Source organism: Microcaecilia unicolor, chromosome 1 (assembly GCF_901765095.1).
Source record: "Microcaecilia unicolor chromosome 1, aMicUni1.1, whole genome shotgun sequence".
In the NCBI taxonomy this organism is placed as follows: domain Eukaryota; kingdom Metazoa; phylum Chordata; class Amphibia; order Gymnophiona; family Siphonopidae; genus Microcaecilia; species Microcaecilia unicolor.
In genome coordinates, this window is record NC_044031.1 from 131,021,819 (window position 1) to 131,049,133 (window position 27,315).

The window sequence follows — 27,315 nt, forward strand, 5'->3', positions numbered from 1 at the left end:
TTAGAGAGGAGAAAGACACATTGGTGTAGTGGAGGGAGAAGCTGGACACCATCCCTGTCAAGTACTATCTCAGTATTTTGCACAGTATAGGAAGAAATGCATCTCTTTCTGTATCTCTGGTGTTGTACTACATGTGAGGTCTGGCTTCTTAGGGTTTTGGTTTAATTTATGTTTATAGTTTGTGGTCAGTTATACTATTTTTGGCATTTGTGATCTCTGTGTGGCAAAATGATTCTGTTAGCAATGAATTTTTTTATGCAACATTCTTTAGTAATTTGGCTTGTTCCATTTTTCCCGATAGAAGTATTGCATTTTTAGGGCCCTAAAATATCATATGTAGGATCCTTGTTTTAGAAGTTAGTGCTGGCGTGGTAGTGACACTTTGTTTTGTAGATTTTTGTATTACTTTACAATATGCCTGTTACTGAGATTATACTAGAAACAAAAATGTCTTTGTATAGTTAGTTTTATGGGGAAATGTCCTAGCTTTGCATCCACTGTTGGGGTGAGGGCCAGGGGTGTTCTGTGGATACAGAATGTATTTGGCTTCAGCATTCGATTGCTGTTTCTCAGTGTCCCTACCCTCTATCAGATCGGGATCCTTCCCCTTCATTGTGGAGTCACCCATTCTTTTTAACATTTTTCTCAGTCCCTTGGTTACTGTACAGAATATTGCTTCTTTTTATACTTTAATAAAAATATAAATATAAAATCATAAATATTTGAGGCTTGTGTGGATGGGGACAAACTTTGTCCTTGTGTCATTCTCTAGTAACCGTATTGTGGTTCAGTTTGGTACTCTTGTTTCTTTTTATTTGAAAAGTGATGTATTCATACCATTGAACATCGGTGGCGTAAGACACATTCTGATGGTTTGTTAATTACTTTGCAGGGGTATATGGCTCTATCAGGCACAGGTAGACTCTGCAAGATCCCTTTACCTTTCTACAAAGATTAGTAATTCTTTGGATTGCTCGCTGGACGAGTTCAGTGTTAAGTTTTTAATTCAGATGTCGGAGGGGGGGAATATTCTGTGTGTGGGTTGTTTTTGTTTGTTTTACTGTGGAACAGTTTGCAGATGCTTGTAAGAAGAAAATATCTACTGTTTCCTCTCACTTCTCTGTAGTACCATTTGATCTTGATGAGGAGCCTGGGGCTGAGATATGGACAGATTTTTGCTGTATAGTTTCTTCAGAATTGATTTATGTGTGGAGTACAGTAAAGTCTAAAGCACATCTTTTAGATGTTTGTTCAGCTGGATTTGGTGAAACAAGAGACTGCTCCTTATTTGGTGACTGATGAATGCTTCTTTAACTGTTGTTAAAATGTCATTCCTTAGCGTCCCTCCGGACCGGACCAGGATTGGACTGATGGGTTGTGCTCGCCTACCAGCAGGTGGAGACTGAGAAAAAACTCTGACTCTAGAGAGCCAATAGGAGCCCTGGCCATGTGACCTTAGCCTCAGTATTTTCTCAGTCTCCCAGCAGGTAGGAAGTGAGCCCATTAGTCTCTCTCCTTTTCTCTTTAGATATTACAGATATTTGTGATAATTCTTCTGTGCCTGGAATCTTATTTAGAGGCTTGACAGGGTTTCCTTTCTCTTCTTTCTTTGACAGCCTCGGGGGTGTTAAACTCGGGTGTCTCGAGTCCACCCCCCTTCCTCCCCATCTCCCTGGCTTAGCAGGGAAGGGCCGTCCCTTTCTCTGGAAAGGTGTACCGTCTTTGGGAGAGGCAGCCACTTTTAACAGGTAGCTGCTTTAAAAGAATTAAATCAAATAAAAGGAAATTCAAAGAAGCAGCCTTTCTTTCCCCAGACTTCTAACGAGCAGGCAGCTCCAGTGTTTTATTATGATTGAGGGGTTATAAAAAAAAAAAAAAAAAAAACAAACAGAAGAAAATAATTCAGTATCTGTGACTTTAAACAGCGATTTTTCTCGTCAGATTTAATTTCCTCCATTTTCTTGCGTTTTGGCGGCGGCGGTAGTTTAAACAAATGAAAAAAAAAAAAAAAAAAGAAAGGTGCGAACCGCGTAAGCGCGGCCACCTGTTTTTTCCGATATGGCTTAAAAGTTCAAACAGCTGCTGTCGGTCAGCGTCGCGCAGTTCACGCAGCCGGAACGTGTAAATTTTGCTCTCCCTTCTAGGTTTCTTCGGGTCCGGTGCTGCCTCCGGTTTTTTCGGGGCCTTTTTCGCCGGCTGTTGTTTCTTCAACGTTCCACTGGGCTCCGCTTGTTCGGAGGTGTCGGGCGCGCTGTCGATTGCCACGGGGCCAGTGGCGCGAACAGCGGCCATTTTGTTTCTCCCTCCATCTTATCAGTCGGGGATCTCTCTGCTGAAGGTAAGGCTGCAGTTCATAGAGCAGTTCGGCTCCAAAATGTGTACACTTTTGTATGTGCTGAACGGCGTATTCTAAAATGCTCTTCACATCAGCAGGCAATATTTGGTTGAAAGGGGGCTCCTTTCATATATGGATATATAACAAGCTTTTCTTCTTTTAAATTTCTATGTATCACGGGGCTGTTAACACTAGTTTTTTTCTGGTGCTCAGTCATTTTTCATTGCCTGGTGGAAAATCTACATCTTATCATAATATAATATCATAATTCATTTCAAGCATTTTCCTCAATAGCTGTAGTATTATACAGTGTTTTAAGAACTTTAGAAACTTTCTCTATAGGCATAGAGTAAATTTCTGTCTTTCTCATTCCCTGATGAATAGGACTACATTGTCTAAGAGTCAATTGATTGGTACTTTGCAATTCTGACCATAATATCTTAGTTCCTTTCAAGCATTTTACTCCATGCCTATGATGTTATATAGTGTTTTAAGAACTTAACAGACAATCACTCTCAATGGCTGTAGTGTTATACAGTGTTTTCTTTTTCCGGCTTTAAGAAGCCTTCTCTAGAGGCATACAGTATATTGTTCAGATGCCATGGGGATATATCAGCTCTTTCATATTCTCTGAGGGACAGTCCTGTCTACCAAGCTCCCAGTCACTCAGCTGCCTTAGCAGGCATGCTTTATTCATGTCTTCCCTTCTTTTCCAACTGCCTTGAAGCCTCTCATATTTCATTTTAGCTTTCTTCTGGTTTTTACAGGACATATGGTCACTTAGAGAATAAAGTCATCCTTTCACTTAAAGATAGTGGACGGTCCTCAAACCATCTACTCGTGTTTGTCTCTACTCTATCAGTTCAGCATTGGCAGATTATAAACATCCTGGTTTGGTCCAGTATGCCTATACATACCATCTGCTATCTCTTCCTCTTCCTTAGAGACCTGATGTTATATCAAGCTTTCTTGAATTCAGATACAGTCTTGTCTACACTGCCTTCACCAAGTGGCTGTGGCACAACTTCACTTTTTTCGTTACAGGTAATTTCCAAGTTTGTCCTTTTTCATTTTCATTCTATGCGCCTTCACTCCAGAGTGTTCTTTCAATTGGAAGGGGATTCACTCACTTCCTGTGTATTTATACCATAGGTACATAAGTATGGTTATGCTGGGTAAGGCCTAAAGTCCATCAAGTCCAGCATTCATATCTAATGGGCATAGGTACATAAGTTTTGCCATTCTGGGGAAGCTCAAATGTCCACCTTTCTACAGCCAGAACAGCATTAAAGAAAAAAAAAAAAAAAAACCTCTCACGAGAGTATCGAACAGAAATCTCTGCTCCAAAAGCAAGGCTTTGCAGTAATTCTGCAAACTAACGCATACAATATTTGCCATGGCTGTTCACCACTAGGAACACCGGGGATCCTGGGCCTAGGTTCGGTGTTTTAACCTGAAACAAGCTCAACATTCATATCTATTGGGTGTGAGTCTGGTACTACTACTACTACTACTACTTAACATTTCTAGAGCGCTACTAGGGTTACGCAGCGCTGTACAAATTAACAAAGAAGGACGTTCCCTGCTCAAAGGAGCTTACAATCTACATCTCAGTGAGGGAGGACGCATGACCGTGGTACGTGGATTAGTGGTATGTGGATTAGGGAGATCCAAGAAATTACAGGCCGGTGAATCAGACGTTCATACTGGGACAATTTTTTTCTGTCCGGAGCGTACTACCATAGCTGGTGGACTCCTATATTCAGAACTTTCTATATTCAGAACTTACCCAACTATGGAACGCCATAGAGATAGGGTTGGAGTTTGTAGCCCTATTTAACTGGTGTCCTTGGTCACCCTTCCTCTTCTCCTCAGGGTCCAGAGAATGGCTAGTTTTTTGCTTATGCATTAACCGGTCATTTTCAGCAGTACTCTCTCTTCCGTTCTTTTATAGATCTAAGAGGATGTTCATTGCGCTCTTAGGGTCATTTCATTCTTACCTAGACGACTGCCTAATTGGAGAAAGTCTTATCAGCAGAGTTCTCAGGTCACGCACCGGGTGTTGCATTTCTTACAGTCTCTAGGTTGGGTGGTGATTGTAGCCAGGCCTCTCATTTGATCTCTCATCAGATATCTCTGATTTTCTCTTTGTTTAGTCAGGTTGGCGCACAGTCTTTTGTCTCCTCTGCAAACATCCCAGTTTATATTTTTCTTGGTGACCTTGGGCCTTCGGCCATTTCCTCGCTCTATTCTGCAGAATGCAATTTTACTTTCTAATGCCCAAGAAGGAATTTTCCTTCATCCTATTGCGAATCTCAGGGTCATCAATCGCGCTATTTAAGTGTCATCTAGTTATCTCAAGAACCTTAGTTCTGTCATTGGGATGCTTCGTGCAGTACACTTTTTGGCAGAAGCTTGTTTTTATATATTTTTTTTCTGGGGGACCTCAGCAATTCGTTTTACCTTCGGGTGAATTTTGTTTTCCCTACTGACAAACAAGGCGGAGAGAGCTATGTTGGTCCTTGCCATGGCAATGGGTTATGTCATCCGCCAAGGAGGAGTTAAGAGTATACTCTTGAGTTTGTACTCATTTTTTCTTAGTTGTGTCACTCTGCGTTTAGGTGAATGGACTCTCATTTTTTCAGCCTTACTTCCTCACTGCGACACTTCAGGGCTATCTCTTTTTGCCTTCAGGCTCACGAACATTTCTTGCTTCTTCCGTTCAGCAACAGTCTTGACGGAGACAGGGACAGATGCCAACGTCCAGCAGGGGTTTTTCAACCTTCTTTATGCGTTTCTTCCATCATCTCACTAGGTGTTTACGCAGAACCAAGGCACCCTTCTACATCCGGACCCCCAGTCACTCAAACTTATGGCGTGGTTACTGGGTCTGCAACATCTTTGATATTTTCGCAGGAAGTACTTCAAGTTTTAATTGCTTCCAGACAGAAATCTACATTAAAGTCCTATGAATCAAAGTGGCGACGGTTCACTCTGTGGTACTCCTCTCGCCACTTCATTCCACAAACAGTATCCATTTTGCATGTTTTGGAATATCTTCTGCATCTTGCGAAATCTTGTCTGTCTTACTCATCCATTAGAGTTCATTTGGCAGCTCTATCAGTGATGCATGATACTGTTGACAACCGCACGCTTATGCAGCATCCACTGTCAAAGCGGTTTCTTAAAGGAGTCCTGCACCTGTACCTCCCGCTTCGTCCACCAGCTAGGTGAACCAGGTGAACAGACTCTTAAAGTTCTGTTTTCTAGTAGCCATAACTTTTTCTATAAAGTTTTCCTCTTCAAGCAGTATTTCCCAGTAGCCATTGCAGCAAGTAGATCTATGTGTGGAATACTTCTACGGTTGGTAACTTCTTTTCGGTCTGCTGTAGTTTAAAGTTTTCACCTTTCCCAATCGGTTTTTTCTTATTGGTTTTGTCCTTCTAGCCAGTAGGCTTAAAAGTTTTTCATTGTTTCTAACCCGCTATATCGCGAAGGATCAAGGAAATGAGAATGTCTATTTCTCTTCTCGCTGAGAGGGCAGTTCCACAGCGTATTACAACATATTCCACAACTTCAGAAGCGGGCTCTATTCTTACTACGGCGATTTTTGGTGCTCTCGGTGCACATTGGTAAGTTGGCAACTTAGTCCTAGTTTCATTTTATTTTGCTCATTGGGACACACTACATGTTAGTTGTCGCCAGGTGGTCTATGCAGCATGAACATTTCTCTGCAGTTTTCATAGGGTCCCTCCCTTCAGATTACTGCTTTGGTACTTCCCATCAGTCCAATCCTGGTCCGGTCCGGAGGGACGCTAAGGAAGGAGAAATTAGATCTTACCTGCTAATTTGCTTTCCTTTAGTCCCTCCGGACCGGACCAGGCCCCTCCCATGTTCTCTCTACTCTTTAGCTTCTTTTATTAAGTAGGAAGTGTATTCAGTAGGAAGTGTATTCATTCCTTTACGATTCGTGGAACAATACTATATATATACAGAACTTTACGTGGTCTATACCACATCTCTGGTAGTTGCTGATGAGCTCAATTGCTGGAATCTATCTATAAAACCTTAAATACGCCATACCACTTCTCTGGTGAGAGTTGTGGCTGAGCTCAGTTGCTGGAATATCTATAAAACCTTAAATATGATTTACCACTTTTCTGGTGAGAGTTGCTGGTAAGCTCAGTTGATGGAATATATATAAAATCTTAAGTGGGCCATACCACTTCTCTGGTGAGAGTTGCTGGTGAGCTATAAGACAAGTGAGCCATACCACTTCTCTGGTGAGAGTTGCGGGTGAGCTATATTATACGTGAGCCATACCACTTCTCTGGGGAGAGTTGCTGGTGAGCTATATTACATGTGAGCCATATCGCTTCTCTGGTGAGATTTGCTGGTGAGCTATAGTACAAGTGAGCCATACCTCTTCTCTAGTGAGAGTTGCTGGTGAGCTGTAATACATATCGGGCCATACCACTTCTCTGGTGAGAGTTGCTGGTGAGCTCTGATACTTGGCGTTGCCGAGTGCTTTGTGGCTGCTAGGATTCCATACGGCACAGAAGGTCTTTCTTTCTTTCCTGCTTTGTTATTCAAATACTGAGGCTAAGGTCACATGGCCAGGGCTCCTATTGGCTCTCTAGAGTCAGAGTTTTTTCTCAGTCTCCACCTGCTGGTAGGCGAGCACAACCCATCAGTCCAATCCTGGTCCGGTCCGGAGGGACTAAAGGAAAGCAAATTAGCAGGTAAGATCTAATTTCTCCTTACTGAAGAGATCTGTTTGTCTGATACCAAAAAAAGGGAATATTGACTTGGCAAATCCTGTGGACTATCGAACAATCTCTTCTTTGCTGTTTTTATCAAAATTGTTGGAGAAGGTCGTCTTGACTCAGTTGGAGAATTTCTTGAATAGTAGTAACATTTTAGATCTTTTTTGATACAGTTTTAGGAAATATCATAGCACTGAGACTTCACTGCTGTCTACAATTGTTGTTATTCATCTTTGGGTTTGACAAGGGCAAACAGTTTGTTTTGGTTGTGCTAGATGTTAGTGCAGCTTTTGGCAATCTGAATCGCTCTATTTTACTGGCTGGGTTAGGATAGGAGAACTGGTGTGTGACTGGCTGAGATCTTACTTGACTGAGAGAACATCTAAGTATGTTTTTAGTGAATTTTCTACAGAGTTTTTACCAGTTGGTATTGGGGTGCCTCAAGGTTCTTGTTTTTTCTGCAGTTTTATTCTATGTCTATATCTGTCTGTATATCTAATCTATACATAAGTTATCATTGTGTAAGTTGTTAGATGAGCTTGAGGTCTCTTATAGGTTGAATGCTGAAGATATCTTATTTTTTATCCCATTTACAGGCGATTCCTTTGATGCTTTGTCTATTAATGATTGGAGGACAACAAATCAACTGGCTATAAATCTTGCGAAAACTGAATTGATGATGTTCTCTACAAAGCAGAGCTACTGATTAGTGGCACACTGAATGCGAAGAAGCCCATTCAATTCATTTTCAGCGTGTGCTTATTGGTAGTGCTGCTTTGTAAAAGGAGCCCTAAGACTGTTTTGGTAGGAATTCCTCCAGTGTTGAAATTTGGTCAGGTTGAAATTCCTCTTTGTACTCAATTTATGAGTTTTAGGAGTAAATGTTGATTCTGCTCTCTTAATGAAGCCTTTTGTTAGGGTCTTAACCTCACTCCTACTGTTGATTGCAGGTATGTTATTGTTTAAAATGTTTTCTTTCTCATTGTAATTTTCAGACTGTTCTTCAAGTGCTCATTCTTGTGAGTCTTGACTATTCTAATTCTTTGGTATTTGGTTTGCCTTTGACTACTTCAATCTGTCCAGAATTCTGCAGCTCGGCTGCTTGCCAATGTGTTTTGTTACATCTCTGTTCCGTAAGTATCGCTGTTTGCCAGTTTTTTGGCGTATGAAGGTTCTGTTTGATTTTTAGTTTGGCGGGGGAGGCTCCTTCTTATTTTTTCATTCTTTTCGACTTATTCATCCAGTTTGACGGTTGCACTTTGAGACAGATAAGTTACTGTGGTTTCCTCCTTCAAGGGACTATTGGTTGGTTGAAACACGTCATAAGTCCTTTTTTTATTGCAGCCCCATTTGAATGGCAACAATTTATTAGTGCTGTATGAACACAGGTGAATTGTACTTTTCACAAGCTGGTGAAGAAATTGTTATTTCAGAAAGCCTTTGAACAACTGTTGTAAAGTGAATTTGAGTGCTGTAATGATTTTTTTAAAAAATTTAATCCGTCGAAAAATGTGGATCATACGGGGATGTATTTTAAATTAAAAAAAATAAATTGTGTTGATCTCTTTTTTTAGTCAATGGCATTAGCTCACGGAAATGTTTTATGGTTGTATCACCTGTTGTACTGATGATGTCATCAGAATCTTCAAGTCTCTGTCTCCATCTGCTGATAGGTGGACATAACACATAAGTCTGGTCAGGACTAGTATAGCAGGACTCAAGAAAAGGAAATTAACAGGTAAGAATAAATTTCACCTTATAGTCAGGATAACAGAAATCTGAAAATGATATGTATTGCATTCTATGACGTTTGCTAAGGGTTTAACTGCTACACTTAGGCTTGAGTCTGACCTGCATGTTTTTGTTTATCTGCTGTTCGATTCTTTTAGGGTATCTTTTCTTCACAGTTCAGTGTATCACCATTACAGCAGTGGCACTGGGTCAGAATATATTCTTGTAGACAACTCTACATTTTTCTCTAGAAAAGCTCCATGACCTGTCTGGAACGTCATTTCTTTATAGGAAGGGTAGAGGTTGCATAGAACAACCTCTGAGTGGAGACAGTAAAAGCCAAAACTGTAACAGAATTCAAGAAAATGTAGGATAAGCATAGAGAATCATTACCTGTGAGGAAGTGAAGTTAATTCCGGAGATCAAGTAGGGTCTATAGAGTTTAGAAGGAAGCAGGTTTAGCAGACCAGATGAATCTTAGTTTTGGTTTTACCTAGAAACATCCACATTGGCAGAAAGTAAAAGCTTAAAACGTGCTCTTGTTTCACACCATAACCCTTTTTTTATTTTATTTTTTTTGTGTTTTAGCCTATTAAGGCTCCAGAAGTTGTGTCCACCATAATCACAGCTGAATCTATCTTTCACAAGGTATGGGCTTATTTACAGAAATGTTCTTTGTTTGTGATATTCATTTTGCATCTGACAGGAGTGAGGTCACATGATGGGAAAGAAATATGTACCATGCGCTTCTTTTACACCCTGGTGTAAAGCTATGTTGTGTGTGTGTGTGTGTATATAGAGAGGGGCTAGGCATATGTATTGTGAGAATACGTGAGGGCTGGTATCATTCAGCAATGGAAGAAGGCTAATACAGCTTATATGCTGGTAAAATGTGAAAATGTCCATGACAGAATCTTTAACTAGGTAAGCACTGAACTAAGTTGGCTATTTATTTATTTATTTATTTATTGCATTTGTATCCCACATTATCCCACCTTTTTGCAGGCTCAGTGTGGCTTACAATGTATCTTATTGGTGGTAATGAATTAGAACATAATCAATTATTGTTACATAGAAATTTTGAGTAACATGGTAGAAGTTTAAAACAAGCAGAGATTATAAAATAATTACATGTTGTTACATAGAGAATTTGAGTAACATAGTAGAAGTTTAGACCAAACAGATATTATACAAATAAGTCTGTGTAAGGTAAAGGAGATGCATGCATTTATATTTGTTCTGTGTGGTATGCCTTATTAAAAAGATGGGTCTTCAGTGATATTCGGAAGTTTGTTAGTTTGTAGATGTTTCTCAGGTTGTGCGGCAGTGCGTTCCATAGCTTGGCACTCAGGTAGGTAAAGTTTGCTGCGTGCGTAAGTTTGTATTTTAGACCTTTGCAGCTTGGGAGATGAAGATTAAGGAATGTGCGGGCTGATCTTTTGGCATTCCTAGTTGGTAAGTCTATCAGGTCTGACATATAGGCTGGGGCATCTCCATGGATGATTTTGTGAACTAGAGTACAAATCTTGAACGTGATGCGTTCTTTGAGTGGGAGCCAGTGCAGCTTTTCTCGTAGTGGTTTAGCACTTTCATATTTTGCTTTTCCGAATATAAGTCTAGCTGTGGTGTTCTGGGCTGTCTGAAGTTTCTTGATTGTCTGCTCTTTACATCTAGATTAGAGTGCATTACAGTAGTCTAGGTGACTGAGCACCATTGATTGTACCAGGTTACGGAAGACTGACATTGGGAAGAAATGTTTTGCTCTTTTTAATTTCCACATTGAGTGGAACATCTTTTTGGTTGTATTTTTCATATGACTCTCAAGTGTAAGATGATGATCGATAGTCACTCCAAGAATTTTTAGGGTGTCCGAGATAGGGAGTGTCAAATTTGGTGTGTTTATGGTGGTGAATTTGCTCGTATTGTGTTGAGAGGTAATTATTAAGCATTGGGTTTTTTCTGCATAAAGTTTCAGCTTGAATGCATCCACCCATGAGTGCATGATATAAAGACTCTGGTTAATGTCGTTGGAGATTTCCTGTAAATCTTGTTTGAATGGGATGTAGATCATTACGTCGTCTGCGTATATGTATGGATTGAGGTGTTGGTTGGATAGTAGTTTAGCCAAGGGTATCATCATTAAATTGAATAGAGTCGGCGAGAGGGGGGATCCCTGTGGAACTCCGCATTCAGGTGTCCATGTGGCAGATGTAGTCGAGTTAGATGTCACTTGGTAAGATCTTGTGGTTAGGAATCCCTTGAACCAGGTAAGAACGTTGCCTCCGATTCTGAAGTATTCAAGGAGATGTAGTAGAATATTGTGATCTACCATATCGAAAGCGCTGGACATGTCAAATTGTAGAAGTAGTATGTTTTTGCCAGTTGCGATCAGTTGTCTAAATTTGGACATGAGAGTGACTAGTTCTGTTTCAGTACTATGGTTAGAACGAAATCCTGATTGGGAATCATGGAGTATTGAGAACTTATTTAAATAGTCGGTGAGTTGTTTGGTTACCATTCCCTCCGTTAGTTTGGTTATTAGGGGAATAGATGGTACTGGTCTGTAGTTAGTTAGTTCGCTAGCATTTTTCTTTGCATCTTTGGGTATGGGGGTGAGTAGAATATTTCCTTTCTCCTTTGGGAAGAGACCATTTTGTAGCATATAGTTCAGATGTTCCATGAGGTCTGTTATAAATTGTTGAGGTGCCGATGTTATAAGGTTGTTAGGACATATGTCTAGTTTACAGTGAGATTTAGCAAATCTTTTAAGCATTTGGGAGATGATGCCTTCTGATAGTGTCTCGAAGTTTGTCCAGGTTCAGTCCGCTGGGTATACACCAGGGTCTGGGTCTAGACAGTTAAGGATTGTAGCGTAGTCGGTGGTGCTGCTAGGTATCTGAAGTCGTAGTTTTACGATTTTCTCATTGAAGTATTTCGCAAGGCTCTCTGCTGTTGGTGCATCTGTACGGTTGGAAGTGACCGTTGTGGTGTCTAGTAGTTTGTTCACTAGTTGGAAGAGTTTATGTGTGTCCTTGTAATTTGGTCCAATTATGGTTTTGTAATAAGATCTTTTAGTTTGTCTTATGGTGTATTTGTATTTTCTGTGTAGTTGTTTCCAAGCCTCGTATGTGGAGTCGTTTTTTTGTTTGTTCCATTCTCGTTCTAGCCTTCTAACTTGTGTTTTAAGGTTTTTCAGGTCTTCGTTGAACCATGGTAGTGAGTTCTTTCTATGTGAGGTTCTGGTCTGAGTCGGGGCTATGTCGTCTAGTATGTATTTGCATCTATTGTCCCATTCTTGGAGGAATTGGCATGTATCAATCTTTATAGTCCATTCATTATCGTAGATCTGTTTGCCAGAATACAGATTTTTACCTATCAGTTTTTACCTGAGGTGATCTGGGAAATTATAGACTGGTGAGCCTGACGTCAGCGCCGGGCAAAATGGTAGAGACTATTATAAAAACCAAAATTACAGAGCATATTCAAAAGCATGGATTAATGAGACTAAGCCAACATGGATTTAGTGAAGGGCAATCTTGCCTCACCAATCTATGTGGATAAAGGTGAGCCGGTTGATATTGTGTATCTGGATTTTTAAAAAGCATTTGACAAAGTACTTCATGAAAGACTCCAGAGGAAATTGGAGAGTCATGGGATACGAGGTAGAGTACTGTTGTGGATTACAAACTGGTTAAAAAAAATAGAAAACAGAGAATAGGGTTAAATGGTCAGTATTCTCAATGGAGACAGGTTCCCCAGGGGTCTGTGTTGGGACTGTTGCTTTTTAACATATTTATAAATAATCTAGAGATGGGAGTAACTAGTGAGTTAATCAAATTTGCTGATGACACAAAGTTATTCAAAGTTGTTAAATTGCAAGAGGATTGTGAAAAATTACAAGAAACTGGGCATCCAAATGGCAGATGATGTTTAATGTGAGCAAGTGCAAAGTGATGCATGTGAGAAAGAGGAACCCGAACTATAGCTACATAATGCAAGGTTCCACCTTAGAAGTCACCGACCAGAAAAGGGATCTAGCTGTCATCGTTGATGATACGTTGAAACCCTCTGCTCAGTGTGTGGCTGTGGCTAAGAAAGCAAATAGAATGTTAGGTATTATTAGGAAAGGAATGGAGAACAAAAATGTGGATGTTGTAATGCCTTTGTATCGCTCTATGGTGCAACCGCACCTCGAATATTGTGTTCAATTCTGGTCGCCGCATCTCAAAAAAGATATAGTGGAATTAGAAAAGGTACAGAGAAGGGCGATGAAAATGATAAAGGGGATGGGATGACTTCCCTGTGAGGAAAGGCTAAAGTGGCTAGGGCTTTTCAGCTTAGAGAAAAGAAGGCTGAGGGGGAGATATGATAGAGGTCTATAATGAATGGAAAGGAACGGGTAGACGTGAATTGCTTGTTTACTCTTTCCAAAAATACTAGGACTAGGAGGCACGCAATGAAGCTACAAAGTAGTAAATTTAAAATGAATCGGAGAAAATATTTCTTCACTCAACCTGTAATTAAACTCTGGAATCCGTTGTCAGAGAATGTAGTAAAAGCAGTTAGCCTAGCGAGGTTTAAAAAAGATTTGACTAGCTTCCTAAAAGAAAAGTCCATAAGCCATTATTAAAATGGACTTGCAGAATATCCACTGCTTATTTCTAGGATAAGCAGCATAAAATGTATTGTACTGATTTGGGATCTTGCCAGGTACTTGTGATCTGGATTGGCCATTGGAAGCAGGATACTGGGCTTGATTGACATTTGGTCTGTTCCAGTATGACTGTACTTATGAACTCTGACTAGCTAGAGAGGGATTTCTACTGTTCTGACTTTCTGCTGTGAGTGGGGCTAGTTCTCCACACCAGGGGCTGCCCGACCATTAGGCCACCTCAGGCGGGACTCTTCAGTAGCGGCTACTTGGGGGGGGGGGGGGTGGCTTTGTGGTGTTTTTCCTCGTCATGGTGACATACCCAGCCAAGATCAGGGCAGTGTTATAGTTCAACAGATATAAAATTACAAGATTCCAACAAAAAGTGTCATCATTTTATTTATTTAATTTATATCCCACATTATCCCAAAACGTGATGCGGGATAGTATACATTAAGTATAATAAACTAAATGAGGATTGAGTATTGTAATATATAACATGGAAACGAATGCTAGATGCAAAAAGGTAACAATTTATAGTCATCCATGTATAATAAATAACAGAATGGAACTGGGAAATTGAATAATTGAACAATTTGGGCTTTAAATTAATTATGATCATGTGTGAGAAACAGAGGAGCTTTAAGGTATTTCTGGAATATCAAATAATTAGATTCCCATCTGATGAATAAATAGTCCCCATTTATTAAATTAGATGCTAGCTATTAAAAAGTTCTTCTCTGTACCAATTAAAAATAAATGCCTACATATGTTCACTATAAGATTAACTAACAAGTAGGGAGAGCATGGCTCATGATATCATCTCAAGTGTCTCTGTGTGTGTATTTCTGTTTTGTGTGTATATTGCATTTGTTGTGTCTGTGGGGGTAGCTGGGGGTGATGATGCAATTTAGGGGGTATATTGAGTTTTGGCAGTTTGCGGGGATGGTGCACTTAGCAGGGTGGCAGTGCAGTTCTAGGGCTAGGACAGTTGTGTAGGGGTAATTTTGGGGGTGGGGCATTTAGCAGGGGGAAATGTTTAGGAGGGTTATGCTGGTTGAAAGGGAGGGTATGTTTTGGGGAGTGGGCAATTTTTAGGATTTTGGCAGTTTGCGAGGTGGAGGAGTATTTGGGGTGGGGTATTTGTAGGGAGGTAAAGGGGATGTGCGGTTACAGTGGTAGCTGTTGGGAGTGATGGCAGATGGGGGTTGAGGGTATGGGCAGTTTTCAGGGTGACAGGGTAATTGTGAAGGTTAGTTTTAGGGGGTGAGGCAGTTGTGCAGGTTTTATTTTTGGGATGAGGTAGTTTGGGGGCTTGGGAGAGTAGAGAACGGGAAGAAGTAATTTGAAAGAAGAAAGTCCTTGTATGATGTGTTTTGTTGTATGTATGTATGTTTGTTTATTATCAATTTGCTTTACCTAATTTGGGGAAAAGTCTAGGGCAGTGTACAGTACACCAAACAGAGAAAAGAACTTCATGCAAAATAGAAAAGACTCCATCAAAATTTACAAGTAAAAATAAAATATAGGTGGCTGCATATGTGTGACTATTTAGGCTAGAGAAGCTGGAATACTTTCTTCCTTAGAAATACATAGGGCCGTTTTTTGCAGGGGGTTTATTTCTGTAGAACCGATTTGGTCCATTTCTGAACACAATGTGATTACCAGTTGCTGAGTTTCGTCCCATTCCATTATATTTTCAGAGGGTTATTTTGCCCCAGACAGACAGATTAGTGGATAGACATTCTTAGTCCCTTTTGTTTAATTCTTTACAAATTTCACTGGGTTAGAAAAATTAAAAACACCATTAAAAAATCATCCCTTTAGAAAATCCTGTTTTACTAAACATTATAAATCTTCTATTTCTAATGTTGTCTACCCATTATGTCATCAGTATAAATCATTTCCTTCCCATCCAAAACACAATATAATCCATCACTGACTATTGAGTGGGCATCCTCTGAGTTTCAGAACTTATCAGCTTTGCAGTAATTATTTTGAAAAAGAAGATATGATCATTCCTTTAATCTTAGGGGGTAAATTGCTCCAGAAATGAAGAGCATCTCCTGTCAATGTTGAATCTCTAGTTACTGCCAATTGTATCTCTTTGGGGGTTCCAAATCTGCTTGGGAGTGAAATGCACCTTCTAGAACATATTGGACCAAGATCTAAGATACCTGGATCCATGCTCATAGTGTGTTTTGAAAACTGTTATTGAAAGTTTACAAACAACGGAGAGGACGTGAATTCATCAGCTGAAATGCTTGCTTGATTCAGTAGCTCCAGGCTTAATATATCTGCCCCATCTGGCAATCCTTCTTCACAAAAGCTGGTTTACTGAGCTTGTTTTGGTTCTGCTGAAGCAGAAGAGATGAGTACCAAGAATCACCAAGTGAATTTATTGGACTTTTCATACTTGGGAGGCTTGGGGCCTAACCACATGAAGAAGATGAATGAGGTGCTGGATCTATCACAGCAGCCTACATTACTATATATTCCCCTGAAAATAGTCTTCCAAAGTGAGAGGGTTTTAACCTCCACCAATATTTAACTAGGAGAGGACTTCAGAGTTGGCGATTTTATAGTATATCAAATCCATGACCTGGCCTAAAGCTTAAGAAAATAGAATATGGTCATAAAACATTTACAAACTTGCAAGAGAAGATTACTAGACTTTATTAATTTTAACCTCTCCCATAAATCTGTAGTTTAAACCCAACACCTCCCACATTCCCTGGCCCGTTCTCCTAACCAGCCCAAGATCTGTATCTCCTAAACTCCCTCCTTTTTCTCTAGAAAATACTACTACAGATTCTCCTTACAAATTATCAAAGCAGATTGAACACATATGGTTAAAGTACTCAAGTAGGGATCCCAAATCTTAACAAAATAAATTTTGGACTGTAAACCTGCATTTTCAACAGACATTCCATTCACAACAATTTGTGCATCTGATTTCGCCAAAGTATCATGGTAGGGGGTTGGTCCCTGATCCACTGTAGCAAAATGCACTGTTTTAGCTACAAGGCATGCTTTACATAGAAATAAAGTTGACACTCATACCCCCTCCACAATATTCATCATGTCTAGTAAACTGTGGGGAGTCAACACAGATGCGACCATACGGTCTTCCAAAATGTCAAGTATAACTGGACAGTCCCACACAAAGTGTTTAAAAATACCTTCTATGTTGCCACATTTAGAACAATTCCCATTAGTAGGAAATCCAATTTTTTTGTTCTTGGAAGATGGTTATACATACAAAGAAGAAACCTGAAATGCAACTCTCTTGCTGTGTTTGTGGTTGATGCTGTGCCCAGGCTGGCTATTTATTGTTGTGATTTGCTGCATTTTTCAATAAAAGCTATTTTAAAAATTCAGCTCTCTGAGTCGATAATTTTAAAACATTCCCTCAAACCATTACTGCTCTTCCAAATCAGAGTTGAGTAAAAAGCTTTCTTGGCCTCTCAAATTCCCCCTTTGTATGATTTATTCTCCATTTTCCACTTCTCTCTCTGTGACTCCTCTTTTGATTTATGCCAAGTCTGTCTAATAAGCAACAGATCCCCACTAAAGCAGGATTTCCTAACCTGATCAACGACCTTTATTTGTTTCAAGGAGGCAAAACGTTTCAGAACACTATCAAAAGTCAAACTTTTCTTCAGAGGTAATGAAACTGAGGAGTAGAAAATTCTTCTTTGTTAATTTTTCCTCTAATGTGGTCCTCATCCCCTGCTTAAGGAAAACCATCTAGCCCTAAATGAACCTCAAATTGTATAGACAGTGATCCATCCAAGGCACAAAAATAGTGGAACAATTCTCACTTTCTAGAGAAAAAATAGCATCATACCAGTGACCTTTCTGATGATTCCATCTTAACAAATCCTAAATTTAAAAAAAAAAACAGCCATACCAGCAAGATCCTCCAAGTACAAATTAAAATATTCTAAAAGTATCAACTGTGAACAATCCACACAGCTGTGCAGTAAAAAGACAAAAATCAAACATCAAAGAGTAGAGGACAGACCTGGGCATTGGTAAAGAAGAACCATTATCCATCTGATGTCCCTTGCAAAAGAGGTTTGAGCACACTGCAGAGCAGCTAGCTTCGGCAAGTCTACATTGCAGCACTTCCTCTCCCTCCTTTTTTTTTTTTTTTTTGTCTCTTAGACCATGCTAGACTACATAACCCAGTGGCCAGACAGCCTGCAAAATCAAATCATCCTTCTCTGTGAGCCATGTTTCAACCACAAAAACAATGTCACAGTTACTTTGTAATAAAAACATGAATAACTTTGGTCTTATTACATAATGGGAGCTTGTGGGAGGAGAATGACAGAAGGAACACTTGCTTGTCATGGCTTCAGCAATAAATACGAAGAATACAAAGAAACCTGCGAATGACATTACCAATTATCATGGTAATGCCATTCGCAGGTTTCTTTGTATTCATCGTATTTATTGCATCCATACTTCTAATCACCAAATTGTTGGAAAACAGAGAGACCTCACAACTTAACGAATATATCCAGAAATTCTCCATCCTTCACGAGTCCCAGTCAGGCTTCCGTCCTGCCCACAGTACTGAAACAGTTCTTCTAACCTTAATATCTAAATTCAGACTTAAAATAGCAAACGGATACAACATCATCCTCTTACAATTCGACTTATCTAGCGCTTTTGACATGGTTGACCATTCCATCCTTACCAAATTCTTGGACAAACTTGTGATCGGTGGAGGAGTGGCCTAGTGGTTAGGGTGGTGGACTTTGGTCCTGAGGAACTGAGTTCGATTCCCTGCAAAGGCTGCTCCTTGTGACTCTGGCAAGTCACTTAACCCTCCATTGCCTGCCGCATAGAGCCTGCCATGAGTGGGAAAGCACGGGGTACAAATGTAACAAAAAAATAAAACGTTATCAACTGGATTAATAACTTTATTACCACTAGATCCTACCAAGTCAAAGGAACTACAAATCTATCATCCCCATGGTCATCAGAATGTGGAGTACCACAGGGTTCTCCACTATCCCCGATACTTTTCAACCTTATGATGATCCCCTTGGCCAGACTACTAACCAAACATGGCCTAAATCCTTTCATATACGCTGACGACGTCACAATATGTAGCCCCTTTAAATCCAAACTATCTGAAATCCACGACAAAATCAATACTGCCATTACCACTCTAACCTCATGGGCTAATGCTTTTAAAATGAAATTAAATAAAGAAAAAATGCAGTGCCTGGTTCTCTCTTCCCAATACTCCCCTTACCTCCCAACTACTCTCAACACCCCTGATGTCAAACTCTCCATATCCGACAACTTAAAGATACTTGGAGTAACGATGGACAGCCATTTATCTTTTGATAACCACGCCAAATTCACCACGAAGAAAATGTTTAATATGATGTGGATATTGAAACGAGTGAAGCCATACCTCCCATTCAACACTTTCTGGAATGTGATACAGTCCACTGTTATTACCCACGCTGACTACTGCAGCAGTGTGTTCTTAGGATGCAAAACCCAAATACTGAAGAGACTCCAAACTGGCCAAAACACGGCAGCCAGACTTGTTTTTGGCAAATCAAAATTCGAAAATGCATCACCTCTTCGAGTGAAGCTCCACTGGCTCCCCATCAAAGAAAGAATACATTTCAAGATCAACACAGTGACCCACAAGATCATACACTGAGAATCCCCCGGCTAAATGAGTGATTTGATCGACCTCCCTGCCAGAAATAGATCTATTTCTTCACGAACTTATCTCAACCTACACCTTCCCAATTGTAGAGGAATTAAATACAAGACCTACTACGCATCCAGTTTCTCCTGTTTGGGCAGCCAGCTATGGAATGCTCTACCCAGACCAATCCGATTAATTAACGATTACTTGCCCTTTAGAAAAATGCTGAAAGCTCATCTCTTTAAGCAAGCTTATCCTAATGCCCCAACCTAATCTCACCAACCTCCACTCACAATTCTATTCTGATTTAGATAACGACCCCATCATTGGTTTTACTTACCCCACCTCCCCTTTCCCCCTCTACTCATCCCATCCTTCTCTTCACAATCTCCCCTTTATTTTATCCCTCCTTACCCCATTTCTCCCAAATTTATACTATCCTATCCTGTCTTCCCTCTCTTATACTAATCATACATTATCAAGATCAACTTATGTACTATCAAGCTCAACTTACAATGTTTTGAAATTTCTATTAGATGACTTTGTATTTCAAATTATTATGTAAGCCGCGTTGAGCCTGCATTGTGTGGGAAAGCGCGCGGTACAAATGTAATAAATAAAATCACAATATTTTAAAGAATAACTTCAGGAAACATTGGTAGTCACATGAAAGCTTGAGCTGAAGCATTCGTTTGAAATGTTCCATGGTATGTTGTAGGGATCTAAGTGTCACTGATGACTGCCTGAAACAGTTGCATAAGGAATTTTCATGATCCTTGGAAATTCAGGACATGATGGTGGTAGCTCTTTTGAGATCATACACCTCTCACTAATGTATGAAGATGGATTTTAGGATTGCATTTGGGAAAACTGGAGTCTGTGCCACTATTAAGGCAGTCTGCTTTGTGCTCAGGGAATAGGCTCAGCTTTTTCGTATTCTGCCATCTTTGAGTGTCTGCAATCCTTGACTAGAAATATACTTACCCTTTGTCCAGAATGCCAAAGGTAAAATTGTATTTTGTTTCAGGGAGTGTATTATCAGATTGGCGATGTTGTTTCAGTGGTTGATGAGCAGGATGGAAAAACATACTATGCTCAGATCAGAGGCTTTATTCAGGATCAGTACTGTGAGAAAAGTGCAGCCTTAACCTGGCTCATTCCTACTTTACACAGCCCCAAGGATGAATTTGACCCCGCATCATACATCATAGGTAAGTTCCAGCACTTTGCTGCCTACTGCTTGTAGTCTCTTACATCCAGTGGCGTACCAAGGGGGGGGGGGGGGGGGCGGTCCGCCCCGGGTGCACGCTGCTGGGGGGGTGCCGCACGCCTGTCGGCTCTTTGTTTTCATGCTCCCTCTGCCCCAGAACAGGTTACTTCCTGTTCCGGGGCAGAGGGAGCATGGAAACGAAGAGCCGACAGGCGCGCGGCACCCCCCCCCCCCCCCCTCAGCGGCGTGCACCCGGGGGGGTTCTTTCGCCGGGGGGTCACGCTGCACCCGGGGGGGGCGGGGCGCATCAGCGATCCGCCCCGGGTGTCAGCGCCCCTAGGAACGCCACTGCTTACATCAAGCTTACACTACCCTTACCAGTGCTGTACCTTGACTCTCCAGAGCTGCATAGCCCTTTTTGATTAATTCCCCTAAAATGGAATAACCATCATGTATACCTTAGAAGCCAAATCTGATTGAACGGGAAGCCCAAAGAAGCAAGAAGAAACTACCAGACCAAAACCTATGTTAAAAAAATTAAAGAAAACATCTCTTTAGTTGTGCTTCTTCAAAATGTTTTTATTCCATTTTGAGTCTTAAACTTTCATAGTGTAAAATGTGAGTGGTTAGGACGTTCCAGTCTGGGATCAGCCAATCATCACCTTATTTTTAAACTGTATGTAATATGCTTGCCATTGCACTGCTGATTAGTGTGAGTGTTTGTAAACTGTGCACAACTGGCAGTGGGGTAGAAGCCTTCAGCACTTTAGAGCAGAAAAAAAAGACCAGTGTGAACAGCTTCTGCTTGCTGCATTTCTGCAGTCCGGATACACTTCTAGCTGTGACTGCTTAGCTGACCGAGATTTTCTTTATGACTTCACTGTATACCTCAGATATTGCAGTTTGACTTCTTTCTTTATCTTTAATGTGAACGTGTTACTGTGCAGCAGAGAGTAGCCAGAATACTGTCTCTTAATTTTAGGAGGTTTTGCTTATGCTATAAAACACACACTTTTTTTAATTATTGTGAAAAGAACTGTTTGTGGACATTCCAGTGCCCCCCCAAGGAATACTTACAAACAGGGCAACACATGTTACCTATCTAAAAGTAGTGCTAGATTGGATAACACATTTTGTATTGCATTTTCTCGCAGCCTTTGCAGATTTTACAAGACCTAGTCCATGGTTTTGCCCAGAATTTCCTGTGAGTTTAATTCTGTGTCTGATTCTCTTCTTAGGGCCGGATGAAGATCTCCCTAGGAAAATGGAATACATAGAGTTTGTTTGTCACGCACCTTCTGAATATTTTAAATCTCGATCATCCCCCTTCCCTACGATTCCTACTCGACCAGAGAAAGGCTATATCTGGACTCACATTGGGCCTACGCCTGCAATAGCAATCAAAGAAACAGTTGCCAATAGCTTGTAGCTTTTCTGTTTGTTTCCTGTTTTCAGATGGCTAAGTAATTTATTCCTATTTTTCTACTGGTAGGTGCCACTGTGGTATGCTGGAAAATGCAAACCTAAACTAGAATAGACTGTTTCACCAACAAACATTTTTAAAGACATGGCATAGCTTTTTTTTTTCCTTCTCATCACCAAATATTTTTGAACTTCAGCTTTATTCAGGCTTTTGTATCCTGTGATCTAGGTTTACATTATCTGTACAAAAAATAATCTAGGTTTTCTTGTAATCGCTAAGGTTATTTATGTTCAGACTTCATCGTGATGAATTATGATCTTGCCAACAGAACTTAGCTACCCCAGGTGTCATCTGAAAGCCATGTTTGATGCACCTTCACCAGTATTCTTTGACTCCTGTATCACACAGAGGGGCATTTTCGAAAGGTTGTTCAAGTCCGAACAGAGATGTCCAGCTCATAACATCTTACATGTATTTTCCAACAGGGAATATGTCAGGATTTTCTGTTCTAAAATGCATGAGATGGACATCCATGTGCAGCATGAATATCCAGCATGAATATCTATTTTACAAACTGGAGCATCCAACAAATGAACGGCAAAAAAAACGTGGGCAAGGACGTCTGTCTGGCAGCATTCTTAGAAGAATGACTACACAGATATCCCTGCAAAGCAGAGGGGCAGCCCAGTGGTTATTCCAGTGGACTTGACACCAAGAGACCCAGGTTCAAATCCCACTTTAACTCTTTTTTTTTTTTTTTTTTAATTGTGAGCCATCCAGGAACAGATGTACCTGAATGTATATATCTTCGATAGCCTTCAGGTTTGCAAGTGGATTTTAGGTATAGTAGGTATTATTCTGTTTCTGGAGGGCTCATAAGAAAAAGACAAAAATAAGAGTTAAAGTGGGATTTGAACCTGGGTCCTCTGGTTTAAAGTCCACTACACTAACCACTAGGCCCATAATAGCTGAAGCTGTCATAGATCCTGCTCTCCCCTTTCAGTTTCACTTTCAGGGGAAGTCAGTAGCCACTGGGGGCTTAAAGAGATATCATGCCTTAATCTCTCCAGTGATCAGCTGCTCAGTAGGAGCACCTTTTGTATCCTGGATGTTACTGAAACAAGACTAACTTAGGATGTCCTTTTAAGGCTTTGACAGTTCTTCCCATTTGGTAATTGCTGTTCGGCATCATGATTTTAGGCCCTCTCTAGTCCTGCCCCCTTGCTGTTTAGACCAGCTGTACTGTGGAATGTCCCGTTTCTTCCTTTGCAAAATCTGGATTTGAATAATGCAAGCACATGATTGTCCATTTGGGCATTTTTAGACATCTATGTATTTAAAAAATACGCTCCATAGTCTTTTTAAAATATATGTCAAATACAAGAGGACTACTGCTGCTCAAATAGTTTTTGTATTATACAGGTTTTGAGAAAGATGTGTCTGCCGTAATGATGCCCCTTTCTACATGGTGAAGCAGGGCCTGAAGTCAAGTCTGAAATCAAGGCAGCAACCACAGTGTCCATCTTACTTTGTTGCTTTACACATGCCTCTTAGGTGCAAGAATCATTCAGCTTATGGACCTTGTGGTTCTACACCAGCTAGAAGGAGTACAAGGATGTAAAGAGCAAATAGGACCGTTTGTATTTCAAGTTAAGCTACCTTTAAGTTCAGCATGCAGCATATAATAGAACTTTTGCAGTGAGGTTACAAGGACAGACCGAGTAAAATGGTAATGGACTCCTTATGCTATTAAATTTGAAAAAAGTTTTTTGTGTTAACATTTTTAGGGTTAAAGTACTTGTCCTAGGAAAAATGTAGCTTCCTTGTGTATCTACATTTAGATTAACAAAAAGCTTCTGTCCATGAATGTTCTTAGTCATTAGTCTTTGGTACCTACTGTTATTATCGCTGAACTAAAGTGTAGCTTTCTGCAGACTGCCTTTGGGTATCCACAGTAAATTCTACTTCTGTTCATTGCTCTGAAACTCAAGTTCAGTCTACTTTTCTGCAGTCTGTGATGCAAAAAATTGTGAAAGAAGGGTTAACATGAGTGTTTGGTATTTGCTGATTGAAAAAGAAAGTGGTGTCAGCATGAGCACCCAAATTACTGTCAGGCTCTTGTCCCTTCTGGATCGGGGCAATACTTGATATAATAAGTTATACAAGGTGAATGTCCATAATAATAATAAAGAATTTTATGAGAGAAATGATCATGAACTGAAACTTCTCCGAGGATAAGTAGGCTCTCCTCATAAATGGGCAGACGCCATCTCGCACTGTCCGGTTTGGCAAAATTGCCAGAGGAAAAAGCTAGAGCTTTGAGGAGCGCGAGTCATGCTCCAGCGCGCATGCGTGAATGCTTCCTGCCCACCACGCGAATACACACTTCAGTTTCATTTTTTCCATGTGAGAATCAGCTGTACATTGGGAAGAATAATTCAAATAATAGTTACCTGATGTTAGGATCCACCTTAGGAGTCAGCACCCAAGAAAAAGATCTAGGTGTCATTGTAGACAATATGCATAAATCTTCTGCTCAACGTGCAGTGGTGGCCAAAAAAGTAAACAGCATGTTTGGATTTATTAGGAAAAGAATGGTAAATAAGACCAAAAATATTATAATGCCTCTGTATCGCTCCATGGTGTGACCTCACCTTGAGTACTGTGTGTAATTCTGGTTGCTGTATCTCAAAAAAGATATAACAGAATTAGAAAAGGTTCAAAGAAGGGCAACCAAAATGAGAAGGAGGATGGAACTCCTCTCGTATGAGGAAAGGCTAAATTGGTTAGGGCTCTTCAGTTTGAAAAAGAGATGACTGGGGGGGGGAGGGGAGGCGGGATATGATTGAGGTCTACCAAGTCCTGACTGGTGTAGTATGGGTAAAAGTGAATTGATTTTTGTTACTCTTTCAAAAAGTACAAAGACTAGGGGACACTCAATGAAACTACATTGCAATACTTTTAAAACAAGTAGGAGGACAAGTTAAGCTCTGGAACTCATTGCCAAAGGATGTGATTACAGCGGTTACATAAACACATAATTATTGCCATACTGGGACAATCCGAAGGTCCATCAAGCCCAGAATCCTTTTTCCAACAGTGGCCAATCCAGGTTACAAATACCTGGGAAGATCCCAAAATAGTACAATACATTTTATGCTGCTTATCCTGGAAATAAGCATTGGATTTTCCCCAAGTCCATTTTAATAATGGCTTATGGACTTCTCTTTTAGGAACCATTTTTTCAAGCGGCGGCAAAAGGGAGCCTGCGCTGGCATCAGTGCGTGTTTTTTATGTGCGCCAATGCCCCCTCTTACCACAGCTGGTAAAATGTTTTTTCTTTTGTACAGGAAATGGCTGTGCAGCAAGTAAAGCACTTGCTGGGAGGCTATTTCGGTAGGGGGGGGGGGGCCCTTACCACCACCCATTGAGGTGAAGAGCCCTAGTCATTTTAGCCTTTCCTCATAGGGAAGTTGTCCCATCCCCTTTATCATTTTCATCGCCCTTCTCTGTACCTTTCTAATTCCACTATATCTTTTTTGAGATGCGGTGATCAGAATTAAACACTATTTGAAGTGTGGTCACACCTTGGAGGGACACAAAGGCATTATAACATCCTCCTTTTTCTTTTTCCATTCCTTTCTTAATTATACATAACATTCAATTTGCTTTCTTAACCGCTGCCACACACTGAGCATAGGGTTTCAAAGTATCATCAACAGTGACGCCTAGATCCCTTCCCTGGTCGGTGACTCCTAATATGGAACCTTGCATTACTTAGCTATAGTTCAGGTTCCTCTTTCCTACATGCATCACTTTGCATTTGCTCACATTAAACGCCATCTGCCATTTGAATGCCCAGTGTCCCAATCTCATAAGTTCCTCTTGTGATTTTTCACAATGCTCTTGCGATTTAACCTTTTACCCCTCGGTCCAACGGATTCTTTTGCCAGCTTCTTGCTTTTAATATATCTAAAAACAATGTGTTTTTGCCTCCACCACAATCCTTTTTATCAAAGTCCTTCTTTGCCTTCCTTATCAACGCTTTGCTTTTCATTTGACTTGCCATTCCTTATGCTGTTTCTTATTTTCAGTCGGATCCTTCTTCCATTTTCTGAAGGATTTTCTCTTAGTTTTAATAGCTTCCTTCACCTCTCTTTTAAACCATGCCAAGTGTTGTTTGGTCTTCTTTCCTCCTTTTTTAATACACGGACTATATTTGGCCTGAGTTTCCAGGATGGCATTTTTTGAACAGCATCCACACCTGATGTAAATTTTTGACCTTCAGAGCTGCTGTTGTTTTTTTTCACCGTTCTTCTCATTTTATCATAGTCTCCTTTTTGAAAGTTAAATGCTAAACGCCTTTAAGGACGTTCAAAAATTTTTTTTTTTTTAACGGAGCCAGCGGGAGGGGGGAGAAAAGGAGGGACCTGGCGCCACCAGGTTTGCACTTGCTCAAGAAGAGCCCTCAACCCCAGGCACTCAACAAAACCTAAAAATTAGGCTTGGAGGCCTAGCCAGAGCTGCTGCTATGTGTGACCACCACCTGCTGAGATAGAGAACATACTGGGGAGTTTCCGGCAGCACATGACCACATATAGGGAGGCAAAAGTTTGCTCTCTATCTCCACCTGCTGGTAGATGGACACAACCCACCAGTCTATGGATTGATCAGCTATGATTAATGGAAAGAAAATTATCAGGTATGATACATAATTTTACCATATTGGATTTCCTGTGCATACTTACTCCAAGGCCAGTATCAAATCTGATGATCACTGATATCAAGCGGCCCCAGCACCATTACCTGCTGCTCCAGATCATGCACTCCACTAAGGACTAGGTCTAGAATTTTTCCTCCTCTTGTGTGCTCCTGTATCAGCTGCTCCATAAAGCAGTCCTTGATTTCATTAAGGAATTTTCCCACCTTAGCATTTCCTGATGTTACATTTACCCAGTCAATATCGGGGTAATTGAAATCACCCATTGTTACTGTGTTGCCTAGTCTGTTAGCCTCCCTAATTTCTGATAACATTTCTACATCTGTCTGTTCATCCTGTCTAAGTGTACGGTTGTACACTTCTATCACTATCCTTTTTCCCTTTACACATGGAATTTCAATCTATAGTGATTCCAAGATGTGTTTTGTTTCCTGCAGAATTTTCAAGCTATTTGATTCAAGGCCCTCCTTAACATACAATGCTACCCCTCCACCAATTTGATCCACCCTATCACTATGATATAATTTGTACCCTGGTTTGATGGTGTCCCACTGGTTATCCTCCCACCAGGTCTCAGCGATACCTATTATACCTACTTTTTCATTTAGTGCAATATATTCTAACTTTCCCATCTTATTTCATAGGCTTCTGGTATTTGCATATAGACATTTCAAACTAAATTTGTTCATAATTACATGTTTCTCAACAGTTGACAGTGTTAATTTTTAATCTTTTGTCTGCTTTTTATTTAAAGACACCTAGTCTACTATGGTCTCTATTGCAACTTCGCTAT

General features: G+C 40.4%; 1 protein-coding gene across 2 annotated transcripts in view; it reads left to right on the forward strand.

The window, feature by feature from the left end:
* Positions 1-22,715, forward strand: part of GATAD1 (GATA zinc finger domain containing 1) — a 43,200-nt gene extending 20,485 nt beyond the window's left edge. For both annotated transcript variants that reach the window (XM_030200282.1, XM_030200290.1), the window contains exons 5-7: positions 9,421-9,480; positions 20,197-20,380; positions 21,618-22,715. In XM_030200282.1, coding sequence (XP_030056142.1) covers positions 9,421-9,480; positions 20,197-20,380; positions 21,618-21,808 — 435 coding nt within the window. In that variant the 3' untranslated portion in view covers positions 21,809-22,715. The remainder of the gene's footprint in view (positions 1-9,420; positions 9,481-20,196; positions 20,381-21,617) is intronic.
* Positions 22,716-27,315: the final 4,600 nt, after the last annotated feature.